The following is a 20,271-nucleotide window of genomic DNA, read 5'->3' on the forward strand; positions in this document are numbered from 1 at the left end:
GACGTCTCACGCTGCGTTTTTCGGTACGCGGGGCCTCCATTGCCTCCAAACCTTGCTGCCCCATCGGCCGTCAGTTCTGCGTACTATGTGCCCTGACACATCTAGCCTGACTTCAGCTAGCTAATCCGTCGGGCTATGTCAGCGACTTTAGTTCGTTTACGGATCCCCTCATTCCTGATTCGATCTCGTAAAGAAAATATCGCTAGACATTACAAAAATTCGGACAACACAATATCTGACCTCACACATTCACACCTTTGGAACTGACTCAGTAGTGCAATGCCTGTACAATCCGATTGAGATAATTGCGCACCTCGCTGGAATGCGACTCTCCCTTGCACACCTCCCCGCGTTAGCCCCGTATTCGTACCGGAGTGACGTCATGGCCGCCAGGTAGGTACGCAATTAACTCGACGGGGTTGTAGTATAAATCATAGCATACCTCGACAATGTGTATGCACCCGCTGGCCCGCCAATGTAGTTCCACCTCCCTCCTGGCTTTTGCACTGTCATGTAGCACCTTCAACGCTCGTCTGGCACCGGTGGACTTTGATTTGCACTCGACAACCTGGTGACAATAAGAAACAGTTTTTGGCTATCAGAAATTTAAGAATATACGGGACTATTCACCTCTCGTTCCCAACGCTGCAGCACCTGTGTAGCCAGGATCTACAGCTTAATTAAGGAATATAGGATAATCCGCCATTTCATTATCGTCATTTCGGCTACAGGACGTCTACTGCTGAACATAAGCCTCCCCTAATGATTTCCAGATTGACTGGGCAGCAGCGGCCTGCATCCAGCGCCTTCCTGCTACCTTTATGATCCATCTGTTCACTTTGTGGATGGACGTCCTGTGGTAAATTAAAGGGGTAGTGCTCCTACAGTGAAGCTGGGACAAACTTGGCCTTCACTGTTGTGTTTTTATTGGCGGACAAGCTGTAGATCCTGGCTATACAGGAGTTGCAGTGGGGGGCACGAGAGGTGGGAGTAGTCCCGTGCTGAGTGAAGCCTAAATGACCTGATGAGTATGACAATAACTTCACTGAAACCTACGTCAGAAGTTGATAGCATCCTAAATGTTTGTGACGATTGCATAAATTGTGCAAGTCATTGTCTACGCATTATTTCAGAAACATTTCGTGTTTTTGTGCAATACTTATTACTAAGTACGCTTCCGTTGTGTGTACTTTAGATCAAGTCAAGATACAGTAGTGGCACTGTATACAACCCGGGTCAAGTTAACTGCGCACCTGGCAGCCGTGACGTCACATCGACGCACTAGTACATAGGCCCTTTCCAGGGCACTTATTAACGTCACAAATATAGCTTGCCCTACCACCACTTCGGGACAACATATGGACTGGTGCTGAGAAGTTGCGTAAGAAACTCAAAACGCCTCGCCTCGCGGTTGACAGCACGCGTAAGGCGATGACAGCACGCGTAAGGCGATGACAGCTCGCGAAAGGCGATACGGTGCTGATCCTTTTCCGAGTTGATAGGTCTGCTATGCCCTTAATGTGATGATGATAATCAGAGTTACTTTGCTATGTGTCTATTGTGCACGTCTGCCATTATGTGACTGTTATCTTCGCAAATATTAGATTACGATAGCACTAATGTACAGATAATGGTTGACTCTTGAAGTTTGTACGCGTTCATGGAAATTGATGGGAGAATTTATCGTCTATAGGTGTTGCCCGCGGATGCGCCTGCCGGTTTTGGTCTGTGATACGGGACTATTCCAACCTCACGTTCCCACCACTGCAACTCCTGTGTAGCCAGGATCTACAGCTTGACCGCCAATAACCCAACCAGTGAAGGTCACGTTTTTCCCCGGGGAAAGTTAAACTGTCATTGGACCCGCAACAAAATTCATCAGAAGAACATTCGAGTTCGGTCTGTGATAGAAAGTTTTTATCAAAAGTGTCGCCTGTTCGAAAATACTTTATTAATTCATCATCATGACCTGAGTATCCACTGCAGGAGCAAGACCCCTTTCTAATTTACCAAAGGCAAATGAAAAAACTATCAAACGCAAGGCAATGAATTAAATATCATAAGAAATTAATACCACACGCTTTCAAGCTTTATTTTCGAAAGTCCATTTATCCATCACCAAGATCTAATCTGCGTCTCATCATCATCATTTCAGCCACAGGACGTCCACTGCTGAACATAGGCCTCCCCAATGATTTACAGATTGCCTGCATCCAGCGCCTTCCCGCAACCTTTAGCCTAGAGGCAGACCACTGACTTTTTGTAGGCCTATAATTGGGTCGGGCTGTTAATGAGTATGGAGTATGGACATGTATGAAAGTGCGCATTACACTGATTTGTTATCGGCCGATTCTTCATACAAATTAGAATTGGGTCCAACTATCGGCCAACTAAAGATCGGTGGTCCGCGCCTAGGTTTACGAGGTAATGCATCCAGCGCCTTGCAACTTTTAGAAGGTCATCTATCCACCTTGTGGGTAATAGAGTTATTAAAATTGGTTCAAAGGTTTTAAAGTGGAAAAGGCAACGGACAAACAGTTATTTTGCTATAAATATCAAATATGGATAAGCACGTGATTTAGAAGTGGGAGAGCTTACTGCTCTCCCACTTCTAAATCACGTAAACTTTGACTCCTTATCAGTTATGTAAAATAACTGTTAATCATAGCGTGTTATGAGTAATTAGATATTAATTAATTGATGGAAAACACATTCTTATGATAATTTGACATGACATTAGCACGTTATTGGGCGATGCTTTGCACTTGAAATTTCGAAATTTTCCCATATTACCCTGACTTCTTTCTAATGGAGGAAAAGGGAAGTTTTGTTTCATCTGCACACGAAAACTTTTATTTTTCCTACTCGGGAGAAGCCTTTTGGGGGTAGGTGGGAAATGTCCGATTTTTGACAGAGTAAGGGCCGTTTTGCATCAAAGCATAATTATGATCCAAAAAACTATCTGAGGTACACATTTTATTTCGTTTAGTAGTGTAGATCCTGACCGGAGATGTAGCTTGACCCCTCTAATGGAAGCAGTCCCATATATATAACAGATCTTGTTTGACTGGTCGACAATACAATGATTTTCATGCTAAGAAATTATTTTAAAGACACAGTTTCTTACATTTAAGTGTGATTTATGAGATCAAGGACTTCACCCACTTTTCTCACAAATACATCATCTGACTAATTATAAAAAGTGCGCTTTGGGAACAAGGTCGATATTCGCGTGTCGCAGCGATACTCAAAGTGGTTTATAGGTAGGCAATCCCAGACTTAAATGATTGAAATTATGCACACTATAGTGAGTTGGGAAAATATCAATCATTATCATTTCTGCCACAGCTGCAAGGGACGTCCACTGCTGAACATAGGCCTCCCCCAATGCTTTCCATATTGCCGGGTTGGTAGCGGCCTGCATCCAGCGCCTTCCTGCTACCTTTATGAGGTCATCTGTGGGTGGATAGTAGACTTCACCGATGGATTAGCAAGATAAAATGGCAATGGGAAGGGCACATAGTACGCTGAACTGACGGCCGATGGGGCAGCAAGGTTTGCAGCCAAAACGTCTCAGTGGAAAAAGCCCTTCATCAACAAGAAAACGTTTGAGAGCCTGACGCCTGTTTTCACCATCATCCGCTTTGCAATGGAGGGAAGTCGAACCTTAATTTCGAACTCCTCCTATGTTCTTCTGATTAATTTCGTTGCAGGTCCAATGACAGTTTAACTTTCCCCCGGGACAAACTTGACCTTCATTGGTTGGGTTTTTATGGCGGTCAAGCTGTAGATCCTGGCTACACAGGAGTTGCAGTGGTGGGAACGAGAGTCCCACCTCTCGTTCCCGTGTTTTCACCATCAATCTCTAATTTTTAAGTGACAACAAAATTCCTGTTATGTACCATTGGGGTCACTTAAAAATTAGGGATTGGTGTTGAAAACGGGCATTCGTCCATCAAATTATTTCTGGATCTATGACGTTATCCCACCTCCGTAAACCCCAGTTTCCCGTACTACGAGATAATTCCGACGATATTGCATTTCTCATACGTATGTTTACAAATAGTTCTTGGAAGACCGTGATTCATGCTTGATTTGTTAATGGATCGGTGAAATGTGTTTTCGAAGACTTCTACGTATGCTACTAGATCTGTTTATAATAAAAATTGATTCAAGGCACGGGTTTGCCTTAGGTTTGACTTTGCACTAAGTGGATGAACAACCTGGTGAAGGTGGCGGAAGCACCTGGATGCGGGCAGGGCAGTCAGTCGTTGTGGAAATTCTTGGGGGAGACTAAATCCAGCAACGGGACAATTCCCACCTCTCGTTCCCACCACTGCAACTCCTGTGTAGCCAGGATCTGCAGCTTGACCGCCATAAAAACCCAACCAATGAAAGTCAAGTTTGTCCCGAGGGAAAGTTAAACTATCATTGGACCCGCAACGGAATTAATCAGAAGAACAAAAGTTAGTTAAAGAGTTCAAAATTAAGGTTCGACTTCCCTTCATTGCAAAGCGGATGACAGGTGACAAAGAAAGGTTTAAAAAACCTTTAAGAAAATATTATGCACCACGGACAATAAGTATCAATTAAGGGGGCCTATCTTATGAGCAATTAGCAACTACCTGCCAATAATATTTTTCACAAAATCGCTTAAAAGCACAGACATTTTTCCTTGTCGTGACAAGATCGGTGTAATATATTGCGGAAACAGATGTATTTGTATTGAATATTTCCAGCAGTGGGCGTCATTTGGCTGAAGGAAACGATGGTTTTGCACCAGTTATCGAAATGAGAAAGAAAGAAATCTTATCTGTCTGTTTGTGTCCTGCCTTTTTACGCTGAACCGATTTAGATGAAAGGTAAAGAAATAGTTTGAAACTTAAAAACATAGAACAGTTTTTATTTTCGGTAGGAGGCCACACGCGTAATTTACTTCCTTTGGTGGACTGAAAAAGGAGAAGTCGCGTCTTAGAGCTAGTGGATTAAATTAAAAATATGATGTAAATAATATTCTAGAATTGACTTCGAAGACTTACATATTATTTTCAAATGTAGGTTAACATTGTTAAGCGTGCGGCGCTAACCAGGAAAATACTTATGTATTTTTATTAAACATTATGTTTAATACATAAACGAGGTCATTTACTTGTAAATGTACTTCAAGGGTACCTACGCTTATAGCCTCTCGCGATTATCATCTGAATGTAAGCTCTTTCATTGCTTACAGTTTTAAGTCGACACTTAACTTCCCCCGGGACAAACTTGGCCTTCACTGGTTGGGTTATTGGCGGTCAAGCTGTAGATCCTGGCTACACAGGAGTTGCAGCGGTGGGAACGAAAGGTGGGAATAGTCCCGTAGTCAACAGCAATACATTACTACTACGTTAGGTAATCCAGTTTATATAATATTAGTAGGATTAAGAAAAAATATTCCATAGATATGACGCAGTGTTAACATCATAGATTAAATTATTGAAATCAGACTTGACCTGTTGCATTCAAATTTTAGGATTTCTCATTGACCCACTTATACTTTTTCTTGGAACTACAAAAACCGCAACAAGAAACTTCTTCTATGTAACTACTAGATACGGTGTGCTAATCTGATATTAGTCACTAAGTTACAGTAAAATTAGAACGGAAGTTCTAACACTTTTTTAAATCGATCAATGAAACCGATAAACCGTTGTAGTCTGTCACAGAAATACTTTATCGCGCACGTGACCCTTTTAAAAACCTCTTAGAATCTCTTTGCAAGGTTCTGGAGTGGCGTAGGACGTCCACAAAGTAGAGCGACGACCTCATAAAGGAAGCAGGCAGACGCTGGATGCAGGTCAATATAGAAATCATTGGGGGAGGCCTTTGGGTTCTANATATTGCCTGGACCATTTCAAATTAATTTAATGTTAAAATACGATTTAATACGAATATTGACATCATGATTTTCAATAATATGGATGAATACACTTATGAGTAACATATTTATGAAAACAAATATTAGGATACATCACATTTATGAATATTATAGTTATTTATTCGAATGATTATGAGTTTCGATCATTAGTATAGAAAAATATATGAAAACAAATATTAGTAAAATCTAAGTGTATGATTAGTGATATTATGAATATCAATGATTATGTTTTTTAAATTTTTTATGAAGAATGATTATTATGATATCAAATTGTATGAGAAATATTTTCGGACCTCCAATGATAGGAATTGAAAAGTTATGTAAGAAAATGCGCTACCAGGCCTTTGTTCAGAAGTGGACGTCCTGTGGCTGAAATGATGATGATAATGATATCTGTTTTAGTAGACTTGTCAACTCGGAAAGGGATCAACACCGTATCGCCTTGGGCGAGCTGTCATCGCCTTTGGCGCGCTGTCAACGGCGAGGCGAGGCGTATGTTACAGTGCGGATAAGTGTGCGTTGCAGTATGGAGTTTCTGACCGCCTCAAGTTGATACGGTTACGAGCCCTTTCCGGGTTGTTTTTTTTTTGTGAAATGGAGGCAAACGAGCATACGGATCATCTGATGGTAAGTGATTACCGTCGCCCATAGACACCCGCAGACCCAGGGGCGTTACAGGTGCGTTGCCGGCCTTTAAGATACGCTCTCTTCTTATAAGTGTGCTATGTGTATGATAAAACTAAGTGTGCTACGTCCTTTATGATTATTTAATGCAGCGAAAGGGGGAGTGGAATTGAACATGGCGCAACAAAGATGACGGTGCCGTTATCACTTATCAATGAGATCAACAAAGCAAACGAAGACAATGCGTCATCAACAATGATAACGACTGTCTGCCGGTGACGTCGACTTGCGTACGCATTGCCAAATGTTACGTCAGCAAGCGAAGCGATTGGAGCCGGTTTTCTCAGACGCTTAAGATGGCTTTCAAGCCGGTTGTGATGTCATATTTGCGTCCATGATTTAAAAAACTATACGTTGGTTAGTGCCAAGTATGGTCAATAAATGTTTTAATGAACGCGACATAGTAGGGCTGTTTAAACGATAGCTTTTGGGGCAAAAATGTCCTCGGATGGCGACCACGCACCGGAGAACGTAATGTACGTAAGCCAGGCCTCCCACTCGGTGGACTGCCAAACTGCCAAGCTCATGAAGTCACTCATTGGACAGACGACCAGATGAGTGTTGAGGAAAGCGCCTAGAAGCAGTGAAAGATCAAGACCAGTGGTTTTGGAAATCCTAGGAAGAAAAGGATCTTTCGGTGGGAAATGATGCGAAAAGTATTGCAATTACAAGAAAATATGACAATGTATCTCTGAAAAATTACTGAAGAAGGCAACACTAACGCCCGTATTCACAAACATTACTATGAGGTCTCACAGTGCACGTGAACGCATAGGGTGACACGCGATCCAATGACAGAGCTCTATTCAACGTACTACGTTCGATTTCCTTCTTCACTTAAGCAAGCATCGTTTATGAATACGGGTGTTAGCTACCTGTTCGTTGTATTTAAACCCACTACATATTTACATTTTTCCATTGTGTTGACTTGACAGATTACTTCCATTACTTGATTAGTTGATTAATCAGAATGACTTGCAGAATCGATATCAGCACTCACATTACTGGTAAGAAAGTGATCTGACTTTGAATGAATTGCCTGAAAGAATCATGATTTGATTTGCCCCTAACTTCGTTCCTTCGTTTCAGCCAAATGACGTCAACTGCTGGACCAAGGCACCCAAGGATTTCCACAACAACCGGTCCTGTGCTGCCCGCATCCAGGAACCTTCACCAGATCGTCGGTCCATCTAGTGGGAGGACTGCCCACACTACGTCTTCCGCCTCGCGGTCCCCACTCGAGAACTTTTCTAACTCAGCGGCCAACAGCTCTACGAGATGTAGGAATAACCCGATCTTCTAAAGCATAATCATCATTTCAGCCATAGGACGTCCACTGCTGAACATAGGCCTCCCCCAATGCTTTCCATGTTGATCGATTGGTAGCGGCCTGCGTCCAGCGCTTCCCTGCTACCTTTATGATGTTGTCGGTCCACCTTGTAGGTGGACGTCTCACGCCTCGTTTTCCGGTACGCGGAGCATCATTTGCTACAAACACATGACCACTCTTGGTCATGGAAGAAGAATCATTAAGCGTATTGTAATTAAACAGTTTTTCTTATCCAGTCTTCAATCAACGAGTGTTCAGGGACAACGGCGTTGTTTTTTCGTACAATTAGATAGAAATCGATTTGCCTATCTGAAACTGTGATTAGATTGCTCGGAATTGGAAACGAATTGCCAAACTTATCTGTATTGTCTTTTAAGTGATAGATGAGTGATTTATTACTAAGTAATTGTATTTTCCGTTAGAAACTAAGACAGGACTATTCTTTCCCACTTCCCAACGCTGCGACTCCTGTGTAGCCAGGAATAACAGCTTGACCGCCAATAAAACCCAACCAGTGATGGTCAAGTTTGTCCCGGGGGAAAGTTAAACTGTCATTGGACCCGCAACGAAATTAATCGGAAGAACATAGGAGTTCGAAGTTCAGGTTTTGTTGCTTGTCATAATGTTTTTTGTTCCATAATCCCACCTATAACAACTATTATAAGGTGTAATTTGGTAGACGCACTGTCATTCCACACTAAAAAGTTATCTAGACGATGATTTGCAATCTGTTGCTGTACCTTAATAAATAAATAAATATTTTTATTGTATGAGCTAAGACCAGACAACCGGACAACTAGCATACAAGATCTTATCGTAATTTATAATCGAATATTCCGATTTTTCTTATCGATGATTCATCGTATGAATATTTTTCTATGCACCAGATGACCGTGAGTCATCAGTTCATCACGCATCTCCGGGCAAAGGTCATTGGACTGTCATGACTCCATGTATGATGTACATTCTATAAATTAATGAACAGTCAACAGCATATTAGCCTACGCATTTTTGTTGCAAATTAGCTTCTAATGCAGCCGCATAAGAAGGGCTATTCCAAATCGAGGGTCAGTAGTTGGATTCCATCGTCCGCTGGCTATTGAGGTGAAACCATATTTTTTAGCTAAGCTGGAAGGGTTAGAGCAGAAGGGAATAAAGCCTTGATTACACGTACCGAGTAAACGGGCGAGACAGTAAAATGTTTACTCGGTCGAGACAGTTGGGTGAGCGAGTCACATTCTCGAGCGATCGACCGAGCACTCGGCGTAATGTTCATACACACCGAGTACTCGGCCGAGAGCACTGTCTCGCCCGTTTGCTCGGTACGTGTGATCAAGGCTTAAGTACAACCTGGTCGAGTTAACTGCGTACCTGGCTGCCGTGACGTCACATCGACGCTCTGGTACGAACGGGACGAATGTGCGCGGGTAAGTGCGAGGAAGTCGCATTCCAGCCAGGTGCGCACTGCGCAGTAACTCGACCGGGTTTAATGATTTGTGCACTATCAAAATAACTCGAAAACTATTCAAAGTCACGGTGATTCGGGTAGCCCTAGTGATGCTCTACCTCTGGGCTTCGGCTTGACACTAAGTTACTTTTTGGGACACCCTGTATTTCATTTACAAGAACTAAAACTAAGAAGTAAATATATAGGTCTTTGAGAAGTACTATTTATAGGAATTATAAGGAAACTAGCTTTCCGCCCGCGGAGTTACTTTCGCATTTATAATATTAGTTGGGATTATTGGCACGCGAAGTTCTAAAGAAGGATTAAGGCTACCATATTAATTAGTTAATTAATTACGCTTGCATGTTGGCGCTAATAGTGAGATCCTATCACTCGCTAGTGCTAGCTTCTGATTAATTTCGTTGCGGGTCCAATGACAGTTTAACTTTCCCCCGGGACAAACTTGAACTTCATAGGTTGGGTTTTTATGGCGGTCAAGCTGTAGATCCTGGCTACACAGGAGTTGCAGTGGTGGGAACGAGAGGTCGGAATAGTCCCGTTTGAATTAAAAAACATTACATTTTCATGGAAAATCCATGAAATCAGGAAAATTACGCGGGCGAGCTATCAGACAGTCCCCCCGCTTTCCCGGGGCGGCGGCCGCATGTGCTCGGTGGTGTAGCGGGGTACGCGGGGGTGGTGCGGGCGGTAACAAGTGCCACGGCGTGTAGACGGCATGCCGTCTCGAAGTTTTAGGAGACGTTTGAACAAGGTTTTTTACTATTAAAGCAATAGTTACAATTTTATTTATTTTTTCTTGTGATTACTTTCATGTACTACCACCCCTGCGATGGGCGTTGTTTTACAAAACCACACCCTGTATATGGAACCTCGTTGTGTTTAAGAAGTCTTGTTTATGGTGTATTGGTTATGGTCATGGTCAGTGACCCGTAAATCCGATTTAATTAGACAATTTTAATGTTGATCGATTTGTCATTGCAATGGCTTCCCCAAATTCCTCGAGCTTGACTAATGTGACTGGCGTTAAAAGAAAAGGGCATTGACAAATGTATGCGTCAGAGATAAGGTATTGTCAACTATTGATATCAAAGGTTAATAGTCAACAATTCACTGTTCAGTCTTCTTTCTTAGTTTAAAAGGAATGCTCGTTTCACATTAGTTAATGGTTTGGACTGCCCATCATCATCATTATCATCCAGCAGCCCTTTACAGTCCACTGCTGGACTATGATCCTCCTCGACTATAGTGGAGGGTTTTGCCATAATCCCCACGCTTGGCAGGCGGGTTGGAGATCGCAGTTTAAAAGATTGATGTTTTTCAGAGAGCGCTGCTGCCCGTTCTCTGTTTGGTGTGTATAGGTGTACCAGAATCTCATGGCAAACAAAAATATTGGAAAAGTGTGTTTTTCATATGGCAATTGTCTATGGTTTAACTGTCACCTGTCAAAGAAAATTATGAAATCTGTCAGCCGCTGCAAAATTTTTGTAATCTCTTCTTGACTATTTGTTATTTTTCTGAAAAAGTCGAAAAAGTTCAAGCAAAGCATATTGTTTTCAATGTGAATTGTAAAATAAGGCATAATTCAAAGTCAATCTTTGATTCTAAAGCGCGTCGTCGAGTTGACAGTAAGTTGGACTGAAATGATTTTGAAAGTAAACATTCCAAATTATAATGTGCAACAAAAAAAATCTGAAAGAAACAAGTAATTTTTAAGTTATTAGTCTTCAAAGTCTATACTTAAGTCAACTGTCTGAATGATCATTTTCTCTCTAATTATTGGTAATACGATTTAAAAAAAACTATAAATCTGTGAAACGTTTTGCCACTATATGATTCGAGGGTATTTATCATAGTATTGGTAGATAGCGTCATAGTCCCAAAAAAATTGATAATCATCAAGTTTTAAGTGTGTTTTCTTGTTACTTCGGCGATGTAACACCCGAAACAGAAAAACAGGTATTTGTTTTATTATTGTACCTTACACATGGATTAGGGTAACAATATTTGGTAAAAGTAAGGTCATGGTAGTAATGATTTCAAATACTAACTAATATCTGAGCATGATACTAATTTAGTATATTTCTTTCTTGATTAAAAACTGTAACACCCGAAACGTTTCGGGTATTACATTTTTATTTATATGTCGATAATGTGTGTATATTGCTTGGAGAAGTGAAAAAGTATTACTGTGAGGGTCCTTTGACCTCCCACTAGCGCTGGCAACGGAAAAGGAGTCATATTTCTCAATTTAAGACTTTTTTGAAATGTCGACTTAACACTAAAATTAAGGTATTGCTAAAAAGTGTCAATGTTTGACATTTCCAATTAATATCGTAATTAGAAATTAAAGTAATGCTATTTCAAGCCAAAAACAATAGAAAAAGCTATATTCTGAGGAAAAATTAAACTTGAACTTTGTATATTTTTTAAAAAAAGCTGCTTCGTAATTTTAAACCAGAATTCGCTCTATTTGTGTTTATTTGTTGTACTCCTTATTTTGTAGTACCTAGAGACTAATAAAACACCGATTTTATCGATAAAACGCGTTGAATTTTCGTACTCGTAACACCCGAAACAGAACCATTGTAACACCCGAAACAAAGAAAAAATTTATAAAAAAATAGTAAAACGTTTTATTTAACAGTGATTGTATGTTACATGGTTTGTAAATTTCATACTTTAGAAGTCCTGTAAGTTTTAGGTATGATTCCTTAAGAAAATTCGCTAAATTTCGAGTAAATGCAGCAACAGTCAGAACATAGAGGCAAAATCTCGTAACGCCCGAAACGCACACTTTTCGACTCATATTTTCGTTATCCTACATTCTAAGCTGTACTAACTTTATTATTTAAATAAAACAACTAAAAACGGACAGATTAAGGCACTAACATTATTAAAATACTATTTCAAAATACATGAAATTGTTGAATATGTGTGTACGAACGTAACACCCGAAACGATGGAATGACCCCCCAGTATTGCTCTCAACAAAGTTTATTTTCCCTATTTGCCATGAGATTCTGGTACACCTATAGTCCCTAAGTCGCTTCTTACGACACCCGTGGAAGAGTAGGGGTTGGTGACAAATGTATTCTACTCTACCGTCACCACAAGGCTTGCCCACCGAATAATTTAGACTTTTAGTCGAACGATGGTTTTATCTCTCTAATTTGTATGAGGAATTTGCCTTCACCAAAACGGTGTCTGCGTACTTAGTACTGATTCACAGCTCAAATATTGGGCGACAAAAAGTCTAAAGTCTGCGAGGACATCGTATTCGCTTCGATATTGGGTCGCCGAAATTCGATAGGTCATACATGGACAAATGGCAATTTACTGACAGAGGTGACTAAGTTTCTTCGCAGCTTCTTTTCAGCATCAGCCGATATTATGCTGTCTCGAAGTGATGGTAGAGGAAGGGAAAGCTACATATATTGGGAATATTGGGATTTGGGACTTATAGATGCCCTGGAAAGGGACTATTCCGATTTGAATTCGAAATGCTTGATTCCGTATCACTTAACTACGAACTTGATTCAACCTTATTGTCTTTAGTCGATTAGGTAATTAGAATTTCGCTGTTACCTACTTTGGGGAAGTTTGTTTACTGATGATGGAAGACGACATTATTAAATTGAAGACCCATTAGCGAGCAATTTCTTAATCCAGAATTAGCGAAATTGGGTTCTGGGTGTGTGTGTGGCTGGATCCGTTGGTGTGCTAGCTAGACAAGATTTAGGTCAATTAAATGGGTAACTTCTTATATTTTTTAGCACAGAATAATCAGTTTTAGTGGAATTGCCTGGGTTATGAATCTCGGATTTTTCACAACAATTCGCCAGATACCTTCTATCTTATTTGTGTCTTCTTCTGCCTCTGAGACATACTGGATATGGGAATATGTTTCGATATTCCCATGGGAATATTCGAATCAAAGAAATTCCCACTTCTTTTCCTTTCCAGGGAAAGTCTTTCGGGGGAGGATGGTAACAATTTTTCTTATCGGACAATAAGGTGGATCATGCCAATGAAAATCATAGCTTCGTATGGACAGAAGCGAAAAATTTTTAAGTACTCTTAACGATAACTATGGCGCATGGCGTTTCATCTACAGTCGACGCATTAGTTGCTAATATATCCCTTATTGCAATGACCTAAAGACGCAAATCATTTAGTTTTTGTCGCCCATACAATCTAGCGACAAGATAGGGGTCTTATCTTTCGGAATTCGAGATGTTCTCGAATATCAAGGAATCGATTTGAACGCGATACGACGCTATTTATATTCGTGAGGAATTTAATATCCTGCGAGTTGACGCTGCGACGCCATTTGTTGATTGATCATCATTTTGACGAGCTATGCGCATGATTAAATGACTTGCAAGTCGTTATAGTTTTTGGCGGGCAAAAATAGTAACGTTTTACTTTTTGGCGGGAAAAAATAACAACGTTTTAGTTAAAATAGTTATGGTCGAATGTAGCTTTGACACTTTTTGGCAGGAACAATAGCAATGTTTTAGTATCAATAATAAGTTGAGTCCAATATGACTTGACTTGAGGTGATCTTAGGGAATTAACGCAAAAACCTGAATATTCTGGATTTGTTTTGGATTTTTTTATCCCAATTTAGATAGTGTGTTATCAAACTATACAACAATTGCAGGTGAATGGTCCTTTCTAATTTAATTTTAATTTAGAGGTGTTGTGTAAAATGTGGAACTTAAGGATATTTATTTATTTACGGCAAATGGATGACTTGGCCAAAGCTTTCATCTCAGAAGGGTCAGGCCTTGAGAATGCCTTAATATGCAAAAATGACAATGTTTGGAACCAATCATAAAAGAACTGTTCTTTCATAAAACCTTTAAGGAACCCTAAACTGAAACAATACAAGGCTAAACGATGTTGAACAGGTTATTCTGGCATTGTTTAAGATAACAATCTCCTCGGAAACCCGTTTATTAATTGCTGATTACGATAAAACCCCGGTTAATTGAGCAATTGGGTAAATCTGATGAGTCACAGACCTTGATTTGTTATAGGCTTCGGAATTATTCCCACCTCTTGTTTCCACCACTGCAACTCCTGTGTAGCCAGGATCTACAGCTTGACCGCCAATAAAAACCCAACCAGTGAAGGCCAAGTTTGTCCAACTGTCATTGGACCGGCAACAAAATTAATTACAAGCACAGCTTAGGAGTTCATTAGGGATCGACTTGCCTTTACTGCTAAGTGAATGACATTTGTTAACATGGAACTTTAATCATTTAAAAATTACAGTACTTTTGTAGTATGTTCAACATTAAATGGTAAAATTCATTGTATTGTTTTACAGCAAATATTAGGAAGTCGCAACAAAAATCAACATTTAAACAGTATTAAATATTAATAAAAACAGGAAAATAGCATCCACATATTGGTATGTTGACTCTATTATTAGATTTCTAATTTCATTGATTATTTTTTGATGAAATCAGCAATTATTTTCTTGGTTTATTACTTTGTGTGCCATCAAACGTTTGACAATAGCCATTAAAGCAATCCTAAATGCATATTTTATTTATTCTTATGAAGCATATTACTATTGTATTAACTAGGTAGGTAACAGACAGCACAGGACTGGTCGCTGTGGAAATCCTTGGGGGAGACCTTTGTCCAGCAGTGGACATCATTTGGCTGAAATGAGGTAACTAGTTATCTCAAACAGCTGTTCGTTCCAATGTCATCTGGAAGAGATAGCTACTAAGTTATAAGACCGTTTTAAGTTATGCCGACTCAATTTTGTATTTCTTTTGTATTGTCAGCTTTGTGAGGTACTATGAGCCACACTTCCAGCTACAGATTTCCGATCATGTTGTCTCATTCTATCGCAAAGAATCGCCATTTGATAAGAGCTAGAGAAAAAACATTAATGGAACTGTGGCCCACTGTACATGCAATAAGAGTATCATGTTACATGACAATATTATTAACTTATTTGATCTTAACATCAAAACCGTCAATACAAAGAATGACATGGAAAATTCACAGATAACAGTATAAACATTGTTTGAAATGTCATTGTTATTGGACGTGGGAAGAGGAATTGTTTAACGGTTAAGTTATGAAGTGAAATCGTAAACAGGAGATGTTAAGTAACTTATAGTAAGAATGAGACAGCAGATTTTACTAGAGAGAAGAATGATGACTATTTTGTGTTTTGTAAATTATCGTGAAACTGCGGGCAGTTTAGTTCATGATGATCAGAAATGTTATTTACCTACATTTTAAACTGGTTTTAAGATATTAAAAATTAAACAATAAGTTGAAACATGTTTCCAGTTGGAATCCTGTTTTTAAGAATACATAGAATTTATAACAATACATTTTTAACTTTTTACATAAATAATATTTGAGAACTGTGAGTCAAAGGGCAAATTATAGTTTTAAGATTTAACATGTTTTTTACAAACCTTTAAATTGATTTTTACTAGACTTGCAAGGTTAAAATTTTACAAGAGATTTGTGTCTCATATTTATTTTAATAAAAGTACCTACTTGGTAGACAATGTTTCAATAATAATTTGCGTAGTTACTTCCTTGTATGTAGGTGTTACATTTAAAGTTAGTTCTCTAACAATGTTTGGATTTTATTAACCCATTTAGACCGATAATTATTTTTGTGAATAAATAATGCTTTTTCAGCAATAACTTACAAAAGGAAGCATAAAAATCATGAAAAAAATATTTAAAAAAATAATCCATAAAAAGGGGGCCGTGGGGAGCCCGTACCATATATGGTACAGTAGGTCTATATGCATGCAAAACATAATAGTTGTTCTAAGAAGGTTATTGATTATTTTTGTATGATATAAAATAAAAATAAAATCACATAATCACCAGTATTACTCTTGGCATAGCTTGTAAGACGTTTTATGTGACACTAAAACCACATTTGGTTCGTTTTTCCTACCTTCCTCAAAGTTGGTGAGGATAGCTGAAGAAGACCTGGCTTCTTCTGACTTGTTACGTTTATTGCTATCAATAACCGAATTTAACAATATGACGACGGAAATTTAGCAAATCCATCGAAGAAATCTCTGAGGATAATTATTTACATTGACACTATCTTTATCGCCTCAATCTGCGTCAGTCTGATCACCATTAGCGGCCATCTGATAAGAAAACAGTAAAAAAATACCAAAATTACTTTGTTTGCTGAAATTATCAAATTTTTCAAGAGTTGTGGCAATATAGTGAAGCATCAATAGCCTAAAACAATGAATAATAATAAAAAATAAATTATATTTTCTCTCATGATTTTGCTTATGCATATACCTACTGTACCTTATAGGGCACACCTATTTTACACTAGAAAAAATGGTATAAAAATAATCTCAATAATATTTTTTTTGTAGTCATGATATCTATTATACTCTATTTTTGAAATAAAATTCATAAATAATATAATTTACCAAAAATAATAAGAAATATGCCTTCTTTAATACATTGTAAATTTTTTTTTTGTTTTCTGTCGAGGAATTTCAAAAATATTTCCGAAACCATCTGTTAAAACGTATTTTTAAATATTTTTATGTAAAATAATCACTTCAAGCTTACTGTTACAATATTTTTTACAAAATAACAACAGTTTGGTACTTCAAAATATTTTCAATAATATACCGTACCACATAGGGTACGGTAGGTCTAAATGGGTTAAATAAGTTACGATTTTTTTGGAAATTTCAAACTTTTAAGTTTGTCAATGGTACAACTTCAATACAAAAGACGTGCCATTCTTTACGGGAGATAAAAAACGCATCTCCTGAAGCTAAATTTGTACGTTTACGTCATGAAGTAAACAAATAAGTTCCATACATCGCCCATTTGCGACGACACTGTGACATCTCGACATATACGATTTTTTGTTTTATCGAAATTCTGAACCGCGATCTTGCGTTCTTTTATCTCCAAAAACAGGGTATTTGTTACTCCAAAAACAACAATACTATGAGAGAAAGAGACAAAATATTACGTTATAGCGCTGGCTCGTTCGGCGATCTAGTTGGCTTCGACACTGTGACAGTTCAGTTGCCACCTGCGCTTTGAGATGTGAGGTGATCTTCGTTTTTAAGAAAAACGTGACATCTAGAGGATACCGCGGTATTGATGACAAAGGTAAGTTTTTAAAATATTTTTATTTTATTCGACAATGTGGCACGTCATACTTATCACAGTGTTCTTCTAAAACAAAAAGCAAAGTAAAAGATAAATTATTTATATGTCACGTTATTCTTGTAAGAAAATCGAAGTATCATCGGGACATCTTAACTAGTAACGTTGTAGATGATGAAAATTTTTCCTATATTGGAAATATGTTGTAGGTCATTTGTTGATGTTCTGTTATTGCAGAATACATGTTATTGAAATTGAATGGTATATCTACTTGTCACGTTGTATACGCTAAACAGTAATACTAAACTCCAGATATCATTACAGATGGGGACTAGCAATGCAAAAAAGCAAAGGTTAGCATTTGTGGCGATGCACTGCCTGAAGGAATTCCACAACCTAATCCGACAACATGACTAACAGCGCTATGCGAGCGCTGTGAAAGGGTCTCTTTGAGCTACAATAACGTCGGAACTAATACGAGTAGATGTAGACTGATAAACATACATTCGTTTTGAAGAATTAGTTCAAATACTAGTAATACAGTGCAAATAAAACATACTTATACGACTGTCTGTTTTTACAGACACAACAAGCAAAATATTTTATATTATCATACAATAGCCTTAGATTAGCTTAATCTAAGACGATTATCTATTAGTAGAAGTAGGCTAGAATAGCAATGCGTTGGATGACCCCAGATATATATTTATTTATTATTATGTAATTATTCAATGTTACTTAGCTGTATTGGCTATGTTTTGCTTTCTGCAAAAAAAGGTATTTTAATGTTTTAATATAATTACAGATCATCAGCAATTAATGGAATTTTATCGCATCTTGCCCAAATTTACTTTGGCGGGCGCAACATTGTTTTGTATAATAAGAAAAACTACGCCAATAAAATGGCTACATTATTTATAAAAATAATAGTGGTTGTTATTTTTCACTATTAATACATTATTTAAATATCTTTTATAAATTTAATTTTAAATAAGTATAAAAAATTAAAAGACCCTAAAAGGTACCAAAATGTCGCTTTTTTGCCATTTTATGCGCCGGAGACGGCGATTTTTGCGTTGATAGTTTTAGGATTAAATTGTCATAACTAGTTTGTTAAAAAACATCTATTTACTAACCTAGTAGGTACCTACAAATTTTTTTTCTGCATACATACATACTTAGTACAGTTTCTCTTACTGTGTTTTTTTGTAGTAGTTTACGAGGTTTTACTTTTGAGAGTTTTTCGTTTATTTTGATAAGTACCTATTAGGTTTTAGAATAAGAAAACTTAATGTGAACTTAAATATTAAATGTATATGTCGCCGTAAAATTGAATTAAATTCCGTCAGATTACAATCTGACGTAGTTAAATTAAAATCTAACCTAACCTAACCCACTGTTAGTTTACAATCTAACGCGTTATATTATAAACTGACAGAGTTCACAATTTCACGTTGACATATACAACTGTCTGTCTACTTAGATAATATTTTTATAAGTGAAATTTAACATGGCAAAGCGAAATATTCGCCTGTTCCAATAATTACCTCATTTTTACTGATTGTAATGTTAGTAAAATAAAAAAAATTTTTTCAAGATCAACGTTTTATCTAAATAATGACTTATATAAATATATGTTTTTATATCATCTACAACGTGACAACTGAACTTGCCATCTTCAAAATATTATTTTTTACTAGAATAACGTGACAAGTTGTCTCTTTTTTTTTCAATCGCTATAATTTCATCAATTTAGACGCAAAGTTATGTCTTACTATAAATATTTAAATTCATTAATAGTTAATCTTTAAACGTTTCATACACAATTAGGTAATCCTAACCTTATTTTAAGAGTTATGGTCATTCAAAAGTTTAAAAGTCGATTTCTGTAAAACCACTGTTTTTGATATATCACAGTGTCGTCGCAAATGGACGACATGTATTTTGCTGTTTTTTGCCATTTACATAAAATCTAGCCATTGTTACATACCTTTCCATTGATCCCAAGGCCGAGGACTGTGTTGGAGATATGGTAATCCTCCGTGATCGGCGTTGTTTTTGGAGTTTTTTGAAAATTATCCATTCTTAATGGTACAAAAACACCTCGATAGTTCACAGAAAATTCACACACCACACACACAGTTCACAGTGAAACTGTTCTAATTGAACAGTTTTTTACTGAAAACTATTATCACGCACTCAAGCACTGAAATAAAGTAAGTTTTTATCTAAAATTAATCGTATGACAAATTCACCACTCGTTGAGCAATCGCTAGAAGTGCCAACATTGAGAAACGAACGAAGTTTGGTTTGCGTTCGGAAATTCACATTGATCTCACACTGTGTTTTTATAAAGACCGATTATACGTCCGGTAGAGCTTAGGTGACCTTGTGACCTTTGGGATAAGAAGAGGAAGAAGAAGTTTTTATTTTAGGGCATTATGCCTTAAACAAAATGTCATTCACACACAGTAAATAAGAAGTTTTCACATTGTGTTCGTAACGAAGTTCGAGTGCTACGAAAACGCAAAGCGACCTAGATAGATCAAAAATGAAAAAAATGTAAAGATAAACAAAATACTAAAAAAGACTTCCATGAGGTTTTTGAACAACTAATAAATACCCATAGTCTGCCCCTGCTTCGCTTCGCACGGCACGGGTAGTATTTAAAAAAATACAATTTAAAAATATGCCCGTTTATTAAAGAAAAAACTATAT

General features: G+C 37.9%; 1 protein-coding gene across 1 annotated transcript; it reads right to left on the reverse strand.

Moving 5' to 3' along the window:
* Nucleotides 1-352: 352 nt before the first annotated feature.
* LOC114350955 (MAP kinase-activated protein kinase 2-like) lies at nucleotides 353-19,843 on the reverse strand. Its single transcript, XM_028301961.1, has 2 exons — nucleotides 19,544-19,843; nucleotides 353-568 (listed from the first exon to the last, which is right to left on the reverse strand). Exons 1-2 carry the CDS (start codon nucleotides 19,634-19,636, stop codon nucleotides 353-355), a joined length of 309 nt encoding a protein of 102 aa, XP_028157762.1. The 5' UTR covers nucleotides 19,637-19,843.
* Between the last annotated feature and the right edge of the window lie 428 nt (nucleotides 19,844-20,271).

Source organism: Ostrinia furnacalis, unplaced genomic scaffold, assembly GCF_004193835.3.
Source record: "Ostrinia furnacalis isolate ACB-3 unplaced genomic scaffold, ASM419383v2 OfSCF1037, whole genome shotgun sequence".
Taxonomy (NCBI): Eukaryota; Metazoa; Arthropoda; class Insecta; order Lepidoptera; family Crambidae; genus Ostrinia; species Ostrinia furnacalis.

What these genes read in the sequence shown, in the direction of transcription:
- LOC114350955 (XM_028301961.1), bottom strand. Translation starts at nt 19,636, where the DNA reads ATGGATAATTTTCAAAAAACTCCAAAAACAACGCCGATCACGGAGGAT. An exon ending in GCCTTGGGATCAATGGAAAG is followed by an intron (nt 569 to 19,543) that starts GTATGTAACAAT and finishes TATTGTCACCAG; the next exon opens with GTTGTCGAGTGCAAATCAAA.